Source organism: Cornus florida, unplaced genomic scaffold (assembly GCF_030987335.1).
Source record: "Cornus florida cultivar Cherokee Brave unplaced genomic scaffold, ASM3098733v1 CherokeeBrave_3.0.0_Hap2_Chr11, whole genome shotgun sequence".
Classification (NCBI taxonomy): domain Eukaryota; kingdom Viridiplantae; phylum Streptophyta; class Magnoliopsida; order Cornales; family Cornaceae; genus Cornus; species Cornus florida.
In genome coordinates, this window is record NW_026775581.1 from 120598317 (window position 1) to 120618468 (window position 20152).

Here is a 20152-nt window from a genome sequence, read left to right on the forward strand (position 1 = left end):
AATCACTGGTGGTCAAGTGTGAGAATGTATGTTCGAGTTTTGAGAGCAGCTACTTTGTGTAAATAGTAAATACTTGGTTTTGCTGAGAAAATTTAAATATAACTAGTGTCATTTTGGTGACATGATATATAACTAATAAATTACGCATTGATATGAGGATGATTTTGCAAGAACATGCATAGGGTTTCTAATACTATTGAATGTTACGTTATTGCATACTTGTATCAAATTGACTCTCAAGGACCTTGTGGACTTCATTTTTATCAAACTAAAAATAGATTTCCTAAAGGTTACAAAAACCCTGACCTTTTTTTATACGTATCATTTTTCTTACAATCTAGCGAAAAAAACAGTCCTGGGCTGCCAGCTCAAGATCAAAACAAACTGTCCTTGGCTGCCAGCTCAAGAATATGACCAGGAATATGAACAAAAGCAATGTCGTCGTGAATATGCGGATGAGAAAGCTGGGCAAGTGCATAGAAGACCCCGTTGTCATGACGACGGACAGGACTAAGACAAGAAAAGGAGAATCACCCAAGTAGCACTTGCACATCAAACGAAACAGAATGAATTTCAACCGGCCCACAAACAAAACCATTCATAAAAAAACCACTGTTTGAATAATAGAACTCATAGAATCACGAAAAACAGCACCCCCACCCCCAATGTGAGCTGAAGAGCAGAATGACACATCCACATTACATTTAACAATATCCAAAGGAGGTGGCAACCAATTTGAAGGGGAGGAATGAGGAGGCAAAACAGAGGTAGCACCAAACATTGTAGGAGCCAGACGATGGAGAGGGCAATAAGAGGAATCCTTAAACTCCCAAATCTGAGAAGAGGCCCAGCGAACAACCCGAAGAGGGGTATAAAGCTCCCCCTCCAAAATAAACCTATTCCGCTCCTTCCAAATACCCCAGCAACAATAAGCCACCATACCCAACACATCCTGACCCTCTGCCTGAGACACCCATTGGGCCAATAAAGACATCCACCAATCTTTAAATGATAAAGGAGGATCAGACGTAAAATCAAACCTCAAAGGCGATAATTTCCAAATCTGAATAAAGTGAGGGCATAGAAACAACAAGTGCTCAATGGATTCCTCCTCAAGGCAACACCGGGGACACACGGACTCAACAGCCATGCCATGCACCAGGAGAAGCTGATGAACTGGAAGAGCAAGCTTACAACATTTTCACAAAAAAGAGAGACTGAAAAATGGGATGCATATGGCGATTTTATTTTCAGCCAAACATGCCAAGTGGAATTTGAATACCCAAGTACTCGTTGCCTGAAAGCTTGTACTGGAGATGGTTGTAATTGTAAAGTGGTGTCTGGAAACATATTTTGGAGATAATTTAATTAAAAATTATTTTAATTGAGTAATTAAATGACAGCTCATGACTTTTATCACAATGAAAGTCTCTTAATAATATTGTTCATTATTTTTTCTCAAAGTAATTAAACTACTTAAAAATAGAAATGACATAAAATTTCATTAAAATATTATCAAGCCATTCACATATTTCAATTTCAAACAGAGTTTTGAAAAAATAAAAATAAATGAACAGTCAGTTCTTATTTAACACTTTCTATCATTAAAAAAAAAAAAAAAAATGAAAAAAAGAAAAAGAAAAAGACCACGAAATTATCTTGAATTTAAACCTAGTTATAAATATGATTTTGGTAAGTAAACCTAATCATAAATATATTATTTTCTTCTCAACCTTCTAAAGTCGTATTATTTGCCTTCGCTTTACTGTAGTTATAATACGGTTCTAGTTTAATTAACCGTAAGGTCACAATTCAATCAGCATTTTCCAATTCATGACAATTAAACGAAGATCAAATGATGATTTAACACTTTCCAGAGCAAATAGAAACTGGCGTTGACTCATTTGAACATGGCCAGCTCCTTCAAGCACACAGTGTTCATATTCTGGCTTCTGTGTCCGATTCTTCTCTGCAATGCGATTGCCTCAAGCTCGTCGTCTTCTTCCTCTTCAGCAACCACAATTCACACCAACAATTGGGCTGTCTTGGTCTGCACATCTCGTTTCTGGTCAGTCCAATTTGATTTCTTCCCTCACACCCTTTTTAATTAAAAGAAAACCACTGTTTGGCTACCGACAAAAGGGAGGATAATAGAGTGATTTTTTAATAAATCAATTCGTAATTAGGGCATTCTGAGAAGCATATCATATCTGCTAGATCCTGTTACTTCGTGTGTAATCTATTGTTTAGAAGATTCTGAATTCGAGGTGTGTTTGTAGTAGAAAAATTGGATTGAAAGAGTGATTTTATATATTCTGCTTCAATTTTTTAAAATTCATTTTCATTTCCTGATTAATAGAAAACTCTCAACAACTGATTTTCAGTTGTATTGTTATGAATGCTTTGAGATGGTGCGGATATTTTGTCTCGGACTGGATTTTCTGTAATATTGTAATAAAGTTAATAAACCAATCTGATAGTTCATGAATTTTGTTTTTTTATTTTTATTTTAATGTGATGAAAACTACACATTTGGCCTGTTTTATTCCTCTAATGCATTACTTAGTTACTTTTAAATTTTTATTTATTTTCTAAATTATTCATTACTTTTGTTCTATTCATGGCACAACATATTTTATCAACTTTGGATCATCTACTTATAAATTTGGAGAAAAAAAGGAACTTATAAAAAAAAAAAATGTGGTGAAGAAAAGGTCAATTTGGATGACTAGATTTCTATTGTGATCGCAATCATCAACAAAATGCTAAAGTTGATACACTGATGGGAGAATTTAGAACCGTCTTATGTACGGCCTCGAGATTTCATGTTATATATAACCTTGCTGTTAAAGTGTTAAACTGATACTCCTGCTGTTCCTATTCAGGTTTAATTATCGGCATATGGCCAATACTTTATCTTTATATAGGTAAGTTTGTTGTTACTTGTATTATTGATTTAAGTTCATTTTGAATCTTTTGATCCTCTTGTATAATTCTTTCAATTACTAAATTATTTTCATAACTTGGCCTTTTTTCCTTTTTAAATTTAGGACAGTAAAACGGTTAGGAATACCTGACGAGAGGATAATACTTATGTTGGCTGATGATATGGCTTGCAATGCTCGGAACAAGTACCCTGCCCAAGTCTTCAACAATGAAAACCACAGACTTAATTTGTATGGAGATAACGTTGAGGCAAGTTTTGTTTCATCTCTTAACTTTTGGCTCTTATTTTGAAGAGTACGCATTCAATTCGGTCCGTTAAACATCAAACTAAGTTCAACCCTTAAACCAGAAGCAGAATTTTCTCCATAAAGTTACATATTCATAAAAGTGGCACACTAGATGTAACTGTTCGTATGATAATTTCATTTTTGACAGAATCGTTGTGTAATCATAATACAGATAAGAAATTTAACTTCAAAAATATGTCTTCAGTTTTAAGTCCCCTCTACTGTGCGGGCATTGTTCTTAACCAAGTGATATAGATTTGTAGATTTTCTTCTGGAATTTATTATTTTGGGCATATATATAATTTTATTATGGTCAAGAGAATTCCTTTGGGGGCCTTTTGCTTAAGCTCAAAGCACAAATGATAGAAATGGTTAGACTGATGATCATATGGTTTAGTTCATGCAGTATGATGAAATATTTGCCACTAATTGCAAGATCATGATCTAATAATTACTGCAAGCTATTTTTCATTTTCAAATGAATTCAACCGCTAAAAGAAAATCTTGGTATTCAATACAAAGTGCTCAACCACTACTTCGCCTCCTCTTCTTTAATTGCTATGGCATGAATTGTTCTTCCAATAAAGAACCATTGTACTGGATGAGATTGTCAACTTTTTTTTCATGTCAAAATCTTATCAACTAATGTGCTGCTCTTACATTTCATATTTCTTTGAGTAAAAGGACTAAACTCCCATTGGTATTCATTATCATTTTGATTTTCTTTGTGGCATACATATATTAGAATTGGACTTCTATAGAAAACCATTTTTTAAGCTGTTTAATATTTAAAAAGTTAAAAAACAATTATGCTACACAATGTTTGAAATAGAAGACATATTTAAACCCCACTTTTGATGTATCATTCAACTATTAGTGTACGCTGATAACAAATCTTCATACGTATATAATCCAGACATGACATGTGTAATATATTATTTTCTTCACAAAAATTGTGAATATATTGATGTGGCTTTACTGAATTTATCACCTTCCATGGAGCATAATGACAAAACAGGATGCTTCTCCCAGATAGTCGGGACAACTTTTTTGAGTTGATTTGTTATTCTAAATAGTTCTCTGATTATACAATGCTCCATGACAGGTAGATTATCGAGGTTATGAAGTGACAGTTGAAAACTTTTTGCGAGTTTTAACAGGGCGTCATGAGACTGCTGTGCCAAGGTCAAAGCGTCTTTTGAGTGATGAAGGAAGCCACATACTCCTTTACATGACAGGGCATGGAGGAGACGAATTTCTAAAATTTCAAGACTCGGAGGAGCTTCAGAGTCATGATTTAGCTGATGCAGTGAAACAAATGAAAGAAAAGCGTAGGTGAGAGTATGTCTTACTTACAACTGTTTGTGTTCACAAGTTGATTTTTTTGTACATTCGTAACTGTGAAAATGAAGGACTATGGTAATGACTATACACACATGGCATCCATAGCTTGGATTCATATAATAATGGTTGCCATTAATTTAAACATTTAAAAGGGCTGTTAGACAAATTTGTCTTATGTTTGTGTAAGATTCTGAAAGCTAGTTTTTCATGATCATTCTCAATTAATGAGTTCTGTTCTTGATTTTGTTCAAATTTCAGATTCAAAGAGCTTCTGATTATGGTAGACACTTGCCAAGCTGCCACTCTCTTTTCTCAGGTTTGTGATTCTATTACTTAATGATGTGATTATTCCACAAATACAATATTCAAGAAACTCTTAATCAAGTTAACTAGGGAAAAAAAACAAGAAACTCTGAATCAAGTTTTTTATTCAGTTTATGGGCTTCAACTCATGTGATTCATTTGTCAGAGAGTTTGTACTCTTCTGAACTGAAAAATAAAATCCAGTCCATATTTCATGGGCCCTGTTTGGGGATTAAATGTAGTGGACCAGACTAGAACAATGTTTAAGGATGGTAAGTGAAGGGGTTGGGACAGGGATTCTCCTTTCTCAATGCTCCCTGGGAAGAAAAGAAAAATTCCCGCCAACACTGACACTAGCATGTCGATGCAAGAAAGATAATATTTGGTAAATTCTTCTCAAAGTGACTCTTCTGAAACACTATAATTTTGCACAAATTGAGAAAGATAATACCTAATAATACTTGTCCACCTTAATATTTTCTATATATGCACTATAAAGAAACCTAAAAGTTGTGTAAAAAGATGAAGTGAAACTCCATTAAGAATAATTGGTACAACCTAGCTTGCTAATGGACCCTTCATATTGTGTCAGTCAAGATTGGAACTCATATGGCTTTTTTGCCCCTCACCATTTGCATTCATATGACATTTAAGTAAGATCGTGTTAACAACGCCATGGGTTTTTAGAATTGTTTGATGAATGTGATAATAGGCATTAAACTATTGTAGCTCGTATCTTGTTGTATAAGAATAATATATGCATTATTTGAGGATTATTCTTGATGTGGAAGGTAATATAATTTCTTGTTTTGTAGCTTCGTTCACCTGGTGTTTTGGCTATTGGAAGTAGCATGAAAGGAGAGAACTCTTATTCACATCACTTGGACTCTGATGTAAGTATGGATTTACTTGCACTTCCATTGTTCAGGTTGTAACTGGATGGACATTGTTATGTCCAAGGATGCTATACTTCTTAATTGTAGTTATTATCTCCAAATTCACTCTCTTGGTATTATCTTTATTCAAATTGTGTCTTTTATGTAGGTCGGTGTCTCTGTTGTGGATCGTTTCACATTTTATACCCTTGCTTTCTTTGAGAGGCTGAATATTTATGACAATGCTTCATTGAGCAGGTATGCGGAAACATGACTTTACAAAATGTTTCACTTTAGCGGCTAGTGCTTCTCCAAACTGGACAGAGAGAGTGTTGCAAAGGAGGCGCGGTGGCTAGGTTTGGGACTTGTAGAGAACGGCTAGTTAAGACTAACATGAAGAGATCAAAATTTGAGTGTCGTAAGGGGAAAAAAAAGGAATATGATCAAATCATGTCAGCCAAAAAGAAAAGAAAAATACAAATGGAAATTCATAGCTCTCTAGGTTAGTGGCTAGTGCTCTGATTCTTGTTTGAGATGAGGAGATATTTAGAACACAAACTGGACAGAGAGAGTGTAGCAAAGGAGGTGCGGTGGCTAGCTTTGGGACTTGTAGAGAATGGCTAGTTAAGACTAACATGAAGAGATCAAAATTTGAGTGTTTTAAGGGGAAAAAAAGGAATATGATCAAATAATGTCAGCTAAAAAGAAAAGAAAAAGACAAATGGAAATTTATATGCTTTATAACAATGCTATCTATATATATTCTTTATATCTTTTTTTTTTTATAAGTCTATATATTATATATCATTCATGCATATATTCATATTTGAGGTTAGGTTGGACTGCGTGAGAGTTCTGCCCAAACCCAATCTGAATTAAGGTCGAGTTGATTTTTTATAACCCAAGCACAAGCTTTTAACCATGGAGTACAGATCATGAGTTGGATTCCCAGAGTGTTGCTGTGTTCTTGGACTATGAAAAATTCCTCAATCCCGACCAAGTTTCTTTTTGGTCATGGACCCCCATGGAGTTGCAGCCCTAGTGGTGTCTCTAAAATTTAAGTAAAGCACACAGACCCAATTTGTCCTAATTGGGACTCAAAACCCTCAACTTCCTCTTTGGGGGGTGGAGTAGATATGGCCAAGCTAAAGTCTTGTTGTAGTGTCTGCCAAAGTTGCTCCACGTGACACGTTGACCTTTGTGAGGTAGCAAAAGGTTAGTTTATAGTGCTCTTTCTCTCTATTATATTATATTATATGCCATGTCTCCTCTTATATTTAATTTTTGAAAGGCATTCTTAATTACTTAATCTGAACTTACTTTTGGTTGGTGGTGTTGTCTCTTATCTTCTAAGTAAATTAATCTTCCTTTCTCACTGGTGCGAGTAGTGGTGCATCTGCCTTAATTCCTATGATTTTAAATTTACCAAGAGAAAGAAAAGAATAATAAATATGGCAATAGGGATGTTTTTTCATTATTTGATTTATAACTTTATATTGCCTTCATCCCTAGATTATTTTTCTGTTTCATCCCTGTGCTCTTTTTATTTATTTATTTCTGTTTTTGTTTTTTATTTGATATTTTTATCCTTTTTCTAATTTGTTTAGCATGAAATCGTAATCCGGAGGATACTTAGGTCAATTGGTTAACCAAATCTAACTGTTTCAGTCATGCTCATTCTCGGTTCATTTATTCTGTCTGTTAACCACCATCTACTCTAAAAGTTTAAGTTGTTAGAGAATGTGTAACATTAATATTTTAAATCCTCTAACATGCCTCTCACATGTGGCCTTCTTTTGGTCCAACACATGTTTCAATTTTAATTATTGGGGTGACGGTGGGGTTTGAACTTTAGACCTTGCCTGCTCTGATACCATGTTAACCACCATTTACTCTAAAAGCTTAAGCTGTTAGAGAGTGTGTAACTTTAATATTTTAAATCCTTTAACACTGTTAATTTTCCTTTTTAAAAATATTTCCTTTGGTTGTTAACAGTTTCTGAAATTTTGATCAATCATGAACTGTCCTCAAATTATTGTCGATCAGTTGAAGCATCTGGGTATTGTTTTCACATTATATAATAGAGTGACTCCTTGGATTTCCAAACATCTACTGGCCAGTAGTTTATCTATAAATTAATAGGAAAAATTTGAATATTCTTAGGACTTTTAGGATGATTTTCTCCATCGATGAATAAATGCTTTAGCTTTTGTTTTTTCAGCCGCCGCCAAATTTTGTGGCAATATATGTATGTCTGGAGACTTACTCCTATCCATCGATTGACTAATCATTGTTTTTCATCTTTTTGAACCTTGGAACATGATTCGTACGTAAATTGTGTGTTTATTTTGCAGTCTTTTCAATTCCTATAATCCAAGCATGCTGTTTTCAACTGCATATTATCGAACAGATCTGTACAAACGGCAATTAGAGGAGGTATGGAGTTCTAGGTCTGTGTCTTATTTATATTCTGGTTTTAAATGTGTAGAGCTGTTGCTTACTTTGCTGTAAACCTCCCCCCACCCTCATCTCAAAACAAATAAATAAAATAAAAGAAATAGGAAAGATTATGAACTTCCTGTTTTTGGTATATATTTATAAATGCATTTTTGTAATATAGGTAGTCAAAACATGCCATTTTTCAGAAGAGCTTTGATTACCTATAGGTTTTGCTAGCATCTCAAGTGTAAAGAACCTCTGCAATCTCTACTTTTGTTTTTTTAAAGATTCAATTTCTTGTGGAAACTTAAATGACAAGCCACTCATATGCTTTAGGCTTGCTTGCAACTTGTTCTATTTCTTATTTTACTAAAATTCAACTTCAGTTATTAAAATCTGCAATTTGCCTTCCACATGCTATATCCTGACATTCAGCTTCGTCAGCTTTTTTTTGCTTGTCTTCTTCTGCTAAATCTTTTTATTGACAAAAAATACAAACTAAATTGTTGAAATCTATAAGTTGCTTCCCACTTGCCATAACCAGATGTCCAGCTTTATCATAAGCTATGTTAAACACACTGCTTTTCGTTGTTGTGACTTTCTGAGTTTAGCCCTTCCAAACTGAGATTGACCAATTCTGCAGAAATAAATTGATCAGATTGACTACTAATTTGCCCATTCTTACCTCATCATTAGGTACCTGTAACAAACTTCTTTGGTTCAGTCATGGAAACAATTCACACTGATTCGGCTTATAGAGGCCACACAGTTAAAGTCTCCAGCAAGGCTAAAATCAAGATCTCGATTGATCAATCAGTTGGCATGGACAAGCGAAGAACTCTAAGTTCAAACATTCAGGAACAAATTAGTGATTCAAACCCAAAGGTGAGTTCTGTCAAATTCCCTGCCGATAGAAAAGGTCTTTCTGGCAATCGTTTCCAGTTATTTTATTTCCCTTTTCTAAAGTCACAGAAATGAATTAAAGAGGGTAATGGACATTTGCTGCAGGATCAACAGGTCTCTTGTCCTTTTACACGTATGTGGAGTAATTTTCAGGACAAGATGGTTAAAGTTGAAGATGTTGATACCTTCGTGAACTATGGTTTTTTAGTAATGCTGTCACTGGTTGCAGTTTCCACTTGGTTATCAGGGTGAAGGTGCCTTTTTTACTTAATTTTCTCCCTTGGATATTAAACTGTCCTTACACGCACACCCCCGGAGAAAAAAAAAAAAATATCCATAACATGTTTTAAATGTTTACTCAAAGTTCCTACAGTATATTTGGCCTGATTGTAATCTCATCTATGCATATGTTCCCCTCCCATTGATGTTCAATTTTTGTAGGAAAGAAGAAATATGAAAATATGCATACTTAATTTTTCTTTGCATACTTCTGTATACATTTAAAGTCTTTAAAATCCTTCTAGAATCAGAAGGTTTAAGATAAGTAGGATTATAACCAAATGTGAAATGTAATTTAAGAAAATTAAAATATATAAGTATTAATGTAGTGAAGTTTTGGGGTGAAGAGATTCAAAATCATCTAGGCCCGATTTTTTACAAATAAGATACAAATTCACCATAGACGAGTCGGCTGCCCGAACAGAACCGCCTGACCCTTGTCTTCAACCTCCGTTGCAAGCGTACCGTTGGCGACAAAGATGTCGGAGGAGTGACCGTTCCGGTCAAAGAGCTCCTCAACCGCCTGACCCTCGTCTTCCTCGTGGATTTTTTTTTTTTTTTTTTTTTTAATGAAATGTTTAATTTGGGCTTTTGGGTTGGGTTCGGGTTGAACCCAGCCCAAACTGAATAAGGTTGTGTTTTTAAAAAACCCAGCCCGACTTAAACTTGAATTATGAATTTATATGTCCAGATTTTAAAATTTATGGGCTGGACTCGGGTTGGGCTGGGCTAACCCGCCCAAGATGCACCCCTAGTTGTGGGCCTTGTGGCATATTAGATGATTAATGTATACCTCTAAATTTTATGAAATAGTTTTTACACCAGTTATACTTTTTGGCATGGAATGTTGGGCTGCTAAGACACAAATTGTTCATAACATGAATGCGGTCAAGTTGTGGATGTTGATATGGTTGTATACCAAGATAGGAATAGATAAAATTAGATAAATATGTTTGTGAAACAGTTAATCAAGATAAAATGATTGAAAAACAAAAGATATTTTGGTCATGTGTAACAAATATTATAACTGGACGGAAGAGTGACATATTCACATCTGATAACGACAGGGAAAGAAGTAGTCCATTACTAAAATTGGTTTTATGTAGTAAGGAAAATTATGGTGACGTTTTACTTGACTTAGGTCATGACCTTATATATGGTGGAATAGCTAAATAAAATTGATGTGGCAAACCCCAAATGGGATCAACGTTTTGTTGATTTTTGAATTGAGTTGTGTTTACTCTGTTCCACAAACGAGTTTGAAACATCTTCATGTGCTCTCTTTTTTAATTTTATATTTTCAACCTTACAAGGTACAGTGCGCTCAATATGGATCGCATTTTCATCTTAATCTCCCATAAATATCTAAAATTGGTTTTGACTGGTATTTTTCTGCTGCCGTCTCAGTTCTCTGATTCATCAACTTAATTGATGCCTTCATGAAAATCTTAATCCAATTTCCACTCAGTTAACTGGGTTCAAATCATCTCTCCTTGAATCCAATAGCATAACATTTGTTTAGTGGGATAGTTTCATATGTCATGCATAATGCCTGTGCATCACGGGTTCGTATAGAACATTATTTTATAAGTAATGCTATTTACAATTTGATTTGACTAGTTTTCATGATTATTGTCTCCATTCTTGTGATGATTCTGTTCAAAATGATGCAATTTGTGCTTGTACGTACAAGTTCTGTGTGTTGGGATTTATATGCCCTGGCATAGCGAATTCCTATCTGGATTGTATTGACATATGTTCCTGACATATCTGAAATATTTATGATTTATATAATTGGTGAATTCAATGTATTATGTTTCAATTCACTATGAAATTGATAGTGTCCAGTTAATTACAAGAAATATTTATATATATGTATGTGATGACAATCAATGCATGATATATAAATAGTAATTATAAATTGTTCATAATCGGTAATTATGGATGGACTCATAATTAATTAAGACTTGAACTGGATCCGCGTTAGGTTGAGATATATTGCGAGAGCCGTCGTATGCAATTACTCCCTATCACCGTCATGGCATTTGACTCTTAAGCATGAGAAAAGTATAGACTCTTTTATTAATTAATAATTACTTTGATTTGTTCGGCGGATTCTTCGGGATCCTTAGACCGACACTTTGGGTAGTTATGTAATTAATAGTTAGAGGGTTATATTTTCAATATTTGCATCATTGCTACTTGTATTTATTTTGTATTGATTATGGTTGATCACAAAGTAAATTCGAAGGCCTTCGTGTGTTTTTAGACAAAATGATTTATTATATATTTATTTATTTAAATTATTATTTTTGTCAAACAAATGTTTTATTGTGATCGAGCCAGAAATAATTAAAGGTACCAAAATAAATATATTAATTAAAGAGTCGGATTGATGGCTATATTTATCCGATAACTAATTATGCATAGAGGGGTCAAAGTGCAATATTGACTTAGAGGTTATTTATTATTTAATTGGAGTTCAATTAATTTCTTTTAGTGGAGTAGAAATTAATTTATGAATTAATTGAATTGGGTCCATGGACCGGGCCAATTATTAATTCATTGTAGCCAATAAAATAATAAGCCCAATGGATTCTCACTCATAGCCCAACTTGATATTGGAATCATATTAGATTTGAGACATATGAATTAGAGATGGAGAAGGATTTGTTGTTTCCTTTTCTTTATTTTTATGTTGCCTATAAATATACATGGTCTATGTATATTTTTTGGGGTGATTTTTATGAGAAGGAAAAAGGAATAAATTTTCTCTCTCTAGAAAATTAGGGTTTATGTTCTCATCTAATGGAGGCTCCCACAAGTCTAGTTTTCCAAGGTCATTCATGGAGGCATATGAGTGATTCCTAAAGGCAAAAGAATTACCAAGAAGATGGAGATCCATGGAAAAGGTGTCTAGCAAAAGGGATCTACAATAAGTGAGAACATTCACTTTAGAGGAGAGATCTAAGGTTTACTCAAACCTTGATGTAAGTATTCAATCTTTTAATTGAATGATACATCATGTTTTATTTTTGCATAAAACTTGTCTCTAAGTGATGAATCAAGATCTATGAATTTAAATCCCTCGAAAAGTTTTTAAAACTAGCACGTTTCCCAACAGTGGTATCAGAGCATGGTTTGATTCATTATTAGAGATCATGATTTTATGAAAATCATCATTCATGGATCCAAAATTATATTCATATATATTTTTATTGATGTATGTTGATGTATGATTTAATATGTTGATATATATTGATACATAATGATGTATGAATGATTGTGAATGAATGATGATGTATGGTTGGGCCATGGATGAAGCTTATAGGTTAAATTAATGTAATTTTATCTTTGGATGAATGTAATTAAGGCTTTGATTTAGCCGTTTGAAAGTTCAATGATGTAATTTAATTTTTTCCATTGTATTTCAAATTGTAAATATTTTTAAAGCCATGTAATCTTCGTCAAAGGATGCTATGAAGCTTCAAGAAGGTCCAAGAGGGTTAAATTAGGCTTCAGAAATTTTCTGGGAGTTTTTAGCAATTTTCCGGAATTTTTCTGGAATTTTTTAAGGCCTAATTTAATTTCTGGAAATTTTTATTAATTTTTCTGGATTTTTCGGCGTTTTTCCGGTGGCCGGAGCATCACCGGCGGCGAGAAGAGACGTCGGAGGAGGCTAGAATCAAGTGTAGTGCATCTGGGGTGAGCCTGGCGCGTGAGGAACACGCGCCAGGAGGTGACATCTGCTGGCGCGTGCATTGCACGCGCCAGCCAAATGTGTATGGCCTCCACGCGCGTGCAGGCGCGTGGAGGCGCGTCCCACGCGCCCCATGCGCGTGCCAGCGCGTGGGGGCGCGTCCCACGCGCCCCAGGCGCGTGCCAGCGCGTGGGGGCGCGTGGCTTCACCTGCAGCATGCCCCAGGCGCGTGTGAGCGCGTGTGGGGCCCTCCAGTCGCGTTCCAAGCCGTGTTTTGCTTCTCCTGGTGCGTACCAACCTTATGTGGGTGTTTGCAAGCTGATGGAAGATCTTCGCGCAGTGATTAGAGCAATTAAATGTTAAAAGCTGATTCCATTGGCCATTTTATTTGCTTTATCTGTCATTTATTGTTGTATGAGATGCATGAAATAATTAATTGCTAATTATTATTGTTCATGCATTGGATCCATGATATTTATTTAAATGGCTTGATTTATATTAGTTAAATTATGAAAATTAATTGGATTTGATTACTAATTAATTAGAGGGCACTTATTGGGAAACGAAAAATTATTTTTATAAATTATTTTTGAAGTGTGCCTCAAGTTAAATATTAGTGATTCGTTTAAAGTCCAAATATTTTCTAAATTTAATTGGATTAAAATCAAGACGTTTTGCATGCATTATATCATGTAAATGAATAAAATGAAAACCCTGATTATGAATGATTAAAAATTGAGTGGGAGCGGGGATTTTTATACATTGCCCCATGGCCTTCGTTATTAAAACCATTGTAATTAGATCTTCAAAAATAAGGCCCCACGCATGATTTGAAGAGTCTTAATATTACAAGAATGGTTGTCTCATGAAAATAAAAATATTAAATGTTCATTGTAATTAGATCTTTAAAAATAAGGCCCTACGCATGATTTAAAGAGTCTAGATTATAATGACAACATATTTAATGTTTTATTTTTCATTAGAGCATTAATAATGTTATACACTCAATCTAAAATCAATCGTGTTAGCTCCCCAACGGAGTGGTCTACACTAGGTGATTTTAGAAAGGCTAAACATAATCGGGAGTCATTTCATATAGATAGACAAGGCATTGTCTTAAGAGATATGGAGATGATGGGATTTGCCCGCCAATAGCAATAATGAACTTCGCCAACCGAATAAGTTATTGGTGTATTGGTTATCCGATTTTTCATGCTGTGGTTAAGGGACCCACATACTATTTTAATGGAAGTGCTCACCTTATAGTAAATGAATCTCAACAATAGTAATAATGAACTCCTCCAACAGGATAAGTTGTTGACATATTGATTGGTTGATTTATTATGCTACAGAGTTGAGGGACCCGCATTAATTAAAAGGGATTGTTCACCAATAATGATAATGATCTCTTGTTCGATTGAGATTTATTATATTATGTGGTTAACAAACTCATTTTAATTTTAAATATGCATGACAGAATTAATAATTCACCTTGCATATTGTATGAATGCATTTATATTCAGATTAATTATGTCTAATCCAGTTTATCTACTTGCTTACATATTCTATGATATTGGACCTTATTTATAATGACTGGAAAATGAACTTAAATATTTTATTCACAACGTAAGGGTACAAAATGTGTTTATTACTCCTATACCTATCTCTTTTACTTTGAGATACCAAATTTGACATTAATGCTTTTAATAAATTAGATAAGGCAAATGATATGACTTGGTGCAATATTCTAGAGTTTAGCTCGAATATACTCCAAAGCTAACATTTGTATTATTTTATTTTCTTCAAGCATCATATTAAATGTCAATGAGATATTTTGGTGAGATTAGATAGAGCATATGCCTAAGTACTGTGTCAAATTTAAATACCATCAAGATAGCCTGATGAACTCCAGTTTGAAATCAAATTTTGGAAAATGATTGTTTATTATTTAAAAATTAGCTGGAGATCAATAAGGCTGACTTGGGTGGTAAGTTTCAAGTTGACATGATTATTGCCTTGTTACCAAACTCATTCGACTCTGTTAGAGTGAACTAAATAAGGAATCAGTTTGAGTTCACACTCGCTGATATTCTTATAGAATTGGTAACAGAAGAAGGGATAATCAAGAGTATGGGCGTTCCTATCAATCTAACCTAGTCTATACCATCTTCTTCTAGGCCCAAGTGGATGGGCAAAGCAAAGAAGAAGGATGATAATAGGACTAGGCTAGCACAAAACAGAGGTATCTAAAAGGTTAAAGGGAATAAGGCAGTGTATGTGGAGGGCGAATGAAACTGTTTCTTTTGCCGTTAACTAAGACACTAAAGGACAAACTGTCTAAGCAATGACGTGGCATAGGAAAATATATATTTAATCATTGAGCCATGTTATGTGGTTGTATCTATTGATTCCTGATGGATAGATTCTGGAGCCACTGAACATGTTTGCAATTTATTGTAAGGATTTCAGGAATCCAGAAGCCTTGATGATATGGGTATATATTTATCTTTTGACCTGATGCCAAGGTTGTAACTAAGTCAGTGGGAGTATTACATCTGAAATTAGAGAGTATGAGGATATTAGTATTAGAGAACTATCTTTATGCACAGAAGTGAAACGCAATCTCATTCTTATTTCACTTTTGGCTTATAAAAACTAGATCGTTATTTTGTAAAACTGGTTTTATAAAATTGAATAGATATGTGATTGCTTCTGGTGTATTGAAAGATGGTTAATATACTATAATCACAAGCTCTTAAGATTTGCAGGATGTAGAAACTAATGTTGCATCTTCTAGATTGAATATTAAGAGAAAATTTGTTATTCCTGACTCATTGTATTTTTGGTGTCTATTTTTGGGTTGTAATCAATCAAAATGAGATTTAAAGATTGGTTAAAGAAGGTTTATTACCTAGTGAGGCAAAGGAGCCTAAACCAAACTTGTGAATCTTGTTTTGAAGGATAGATAACTCTAAGGGCTTAATCAGCCAAATGAAATAGACATAAAGAACAATTGGAGTCGGTACACACGTACACGTGTAGTCTTATGAACATCCAATCAAGATTACTCACGTTTTGGATAAATTTACCTGTTGCGACACAAGTCTTATACTTTTGGTATATTCTGAGAGGGTCAAGACTGATGTGGAGCTCAGATTAGGTAAACTTATCAAGACACTTTCGATCTGATCGAGTATTTGAGTATTTCTTGGGATAGTGCAAAGACTATATGGTCAATGAGGGTGTGGTGTACCAGTTTTCCGCAATTGACGCTAAATTAATTTAGGTGTCAAATAGGAATAACAGAATTCCACTTAACATGGTTAGATCTATGATCAGTAATGCCACATTATCTCTTTCATTTAAGAGTTTAGCGTTAATGACATCGATGCGCATTATGAACTGCATTCCATCTTAGTCTGTCTCAAGGATACCGTTGAGCTGTGTTTTTGACTAAATATTAGTTTGAATCATATGCACATATGGGGTAGTCTTGCACATGTGCGCTTGATATGGACAAGTAAGTTGGAAGCAGATCATAGGCATGCTAGATTTGATAGCTACTCTAAATGTCACTAGGATGGATTATTTTATGATCTCAAAGATAAAAGTTGATTGTTTTCACTCACTGTTTATCTATAAGAGAATCATATTATGAATCACATACCTAGTAGCATAATGTTAGAGAATTTGGTATGAGTACCAGGTGTACCACATGTGAACACACTTATTATAGAGATTGAGAATAATATATGAATTCCCTATTGATGCGTTAGCATCATCTACTACACAGATTCTTGCATCGGTACATTGATGTAGTGGGAGGATTATCATCCAATTCGACAGAATCATGTTTTTAGGTGAGACCATTATGGACATCCCTGTTAAACATGAGTTGGACCCAGTAAGCTACACGGAAGCGTGAACTGATGTGGATACAGATCGTTTTGGTGAGTTACTATGAAATCAGAGTTGGAATCTATGTATTCTAATAAATTCTGGGATCTTGTAGAACTTTCTAGTAGGGTGATTCCTATGGAAGGCAAGTTAATCTACAAAAAGATACCAGAAGATTTCTTAGTGAATAAATCATGAGTATACAAGGGAATGTTATTATTTTTCTTAATTCTATATATTGATGACATCCTACTCATTTATAATGACGTGGAAGTTTTGTCATCAATTATAAGGTAGTTGTTCAATTACTTTTAAATGAAGGATTTTCAAGATGTAAGCTATATTCCTAGGATCAAGCTTTTGCAAGATCAGGTTAAAAGGAAAATAGGCTTATCTTAATAATCCTACATTGATAAAGTTTTGACCAGGTTTGGTATGCATAACTCAAAGAATGAGTTCTTGCTTTATTGATATGGATCGCTCTCTCTAGTAAGTAGTTTTTCAAGGCTAGCAGAGGAGATTGAGCAAATGAGACTGGAACAATATGTTTCGGCATATGAGAGTCTCATATATGCCATGGTCTATACCAAACAGGACATCCGCTACATGGTAGGGATAGTCAGTAGAGATCAGTCCAATACTGGACTTGACAACTGGTCTATTGTGAAAAATATCATTAAGTACCTAAGGAGAATCAATGATATCATACCCATTTATGGATGTGATGATATGGTCCTAGTCAGGTATGCTAGTTCTGATTTTCAATCAGAAGTAGATACTATGAGGTTCATGACTTAGTGTATGTTCACTTAATGGAAGGGAAATCAGTTGGTAGATTGTCAAACAGATTTCAACTGTTGACTCAAACCTGCAGGTGGAACATATTGCAGCCTTAAAGGTGGCAATATAAGCCTATTGGTTTGATCTCACTGATTTAGAGGTTGTGGAGCATACTAGCCTGCCTATCGAGCTATATTGTGACAATAGTGCAGAAGTAGTCCAAACCAATGACACAAGGTTCCATAGAGGAACAAGATACACTGAGAGGAAGTATCATGTTCGACATGATATTGTCCGGCAAGAAAATGCACTTGTAGTTAAAACATTGCATTGGAACACAACTTTGTTGATCCATTATCAAAGGTGTGATTGATCAATAATTTTGATCATCATCTGGATAACATTGGAGTTAGGTGCAATTTGAATTGGCTATGAGGGCAAGTGGGAGCTGTTGGGATTTATATGCCCTGGCATAGCGAATTCCTATCTGGATTGTATTGACATATGTTCCTGACATATCTGAAATATTTATGATTTATATAATTGGTGAATTCAATGTATTATGTTTCAATTCACTATGAAATTGATAGTGTCCAGTTAATTACAAGAAATATTTATATATATGTATGTGATGACAATCAATGCATGATATATAAATAGTAATTATAAATTGTTCATAGTCGGTAATTATGGATGGACTCATAATTAATTAAGACTTGAACTGGATCCGCGTTAGGTTGAGATATATTGCGAGAGCCGTCGTATGCAATTACTCCCTATCACCGTCATGGCATTTGACTCTTAAGCATGAGAAAAGTATAGACTCTTTTATTAATTAATAATTACTTTGATTTGTTCGGCGGATTCTTCGGGATCCTTAGACCGACACTTTGGGTAGTTATGTAATTAATAGTTAGAGGGTTATATTTTCAATATTTGCATCATTGCTACTTGTATTTATTTTGTATTGATTATGGTTGATCACAAAGTAAATTCGAAGGCCTTCGTGTGTTTTTAGACAAAATGATTTATTATATATTTATTTATTTAAATTATTATTTTTGTCAAACAAATGTTTTATTGTGATCGAGCCAGAAATAATCAAAGGTACCAAAATAAATATATTAATTAAAGAGTCGGATTGATGGCTATATTTATCCGATAACTAATTATGCATAGAGGGGTCAAAGTGCAATATTGACTTAGAGGTTATTTATTATTTAATTGGAGTTCAATTAATTTCTTTTAGTGGAGTAGAAATTAATTTATGAATTAATTGAATTGGGTCCATGGACCGGGCCAATTATTAATTCATTGTAGCCAATAAAATAATAGGCCCAATGGATTCTCACTCATAGCCCAACTTGATATTGGAATCATATTAGATTTGAGACATATGAATTAGAGATGGAGAAGGATTTGTTGTTTCCTTTTCTTTATTTTTATGTTGCCTATAAATATACATGGTCTATGTATATTTTTTGGGGTGATTTTTATGAGAAGGAAAAAGGAATAAATTTTCTCTCTCTAGAAAATTAGGGTTTATGTTCTCATCTAATGGAGGCTCCCACAAGTCTAGTTTTCCAAGGTCATTCATGGAGGCATATGAGTGATTCCTAAAGGCAAAAGAATTACCAAGAAGATGGAGATCCATGGAAAAGGTGTCTAGCAAAAGGGATCTACAATAAGTGAGAACATTCACTTTAGAGGAGAGATCTAAGGTTTACTCAAACCTTGATGTAAGTATTCAATCTTTTAATTGAATGATACATCATGTTTTATTTTTGCATAAAACTTGTCTCTAAGTGATGAATCAAGATTTATGAATTTAAATCCCTCGAAAAGTTTTTAAAACTAGCACGTTTCCCAACACTGTGGACATCTTCCCATGGTGTCGTGGTTGAAGCTATATTTTGGTTTTCATATCTGGCTGGATGAATTTTGATTTTCTTCACAGTACCGTTTAATTATGCACTCAATTCTGTTTTCTTGAATACTTTTTTGGTCTGTTTCAGTCTTGCAAAAATATATGACCAGAAAACCAACCAAAGGTCCAAAGAGCATGCTGTTCAAGCAACCGTAAGAGAAAACCTTCATTCGGTACCGGGGTCGGCGGCGTGGTAGATTAACATCACCTGGGGTTGGAGAACCGAATTAGCCATGCCCATTACCCTCTTCAATGATTTTCAATTTTGATTCGAGTAATACCAGGATTCCTACAAGAGCGTTGACCTATTGATGGTTCCAACCTGTATAATGTAATGGCTAATGTTGGATCATTAGACGTTATTAATTTTTTGATTCAGTAAAGTTGGTTCATTCCATTATTATTATTTTTCAAATGCTAACCTGAAGCTGCAGGGAGAGTAAAATCTCATCTGCTTATGATATTCTCCTGT

The 20152-nt window shown here is 34.3% G+C and overlaps 1 protein-coding gene across 2 annotated transcripts; it reads left to right on the forward strand.

Moving 5' to 3' along the window:
- The first annotated feature begins 1771 nt into the window (after positions 1–1771).
- LOC132283515 (uncharacterized) lies at positions 1772–20063 on the forward strand. 2 transcript variants are annotated; one of them, XM_059785470.1, is made up of 11 exons: positions 1772–2068; positions 2886–2927; positions 3051–3199; positions 4343–4568; positions 4836–4893; positions 5696–5773; positions 5925–6013; positions 8110–8191; positions 8891–9079; positions 9203–9351; positions 19769–20063. In XM_059785470.1, the coding sequence occupies exons 1-10, from the start codon at positions 1911–1913 to the stop codon at positions 9347–9349; spliced, it is 1218 nt and encodes a 405-aa protein (XP_059641453.1). In that variant the 5' UTR covers positions 1772–1910; the 3' UTR covers positions 9350–9351; positions 19769–20063. The 2 variants fall into 2 exon arrangements, with proteins under 2 accessions (XP_059641453.1, XP_059641452.1); XM_059785469.1 differs by lacking the exon at positions 19769–20063 and having other exon boundaries at positions 1773–2068; positions 9203–9582.
- The last annotated feature ends 89 nt before the right edge of the window (positions 20064–20152 follow it).

What these genes read in the sequence shown, in the direction of transcription:
- LOC132283515 (XM_059785470.1), top strand. Translation starts at nt 1,911, where the DNA reads ATGGCCAGCTCCTTCAAGCACACAGTGTTCATATTCTGGCTTCTGTGT. An exon ending in CAAATGAAAGAAAAGCGTAG is followed by an intron (nt 4,569 to 4,835) that starts GTGAGAGTATGT and finishes TTCAAATTTCAG; the next exon opens with ATTCAAAGAGCTTCTGATTA. An exon ending in TTAGTGATTCAAACCCAAAG is followed by an intron (nt 9,080 to 9,202) that starts GTGAGTTCTGTC and finishes CATTTGCTGCAG; the next exon opens with GATCAACAGGTCTCTTGTCC.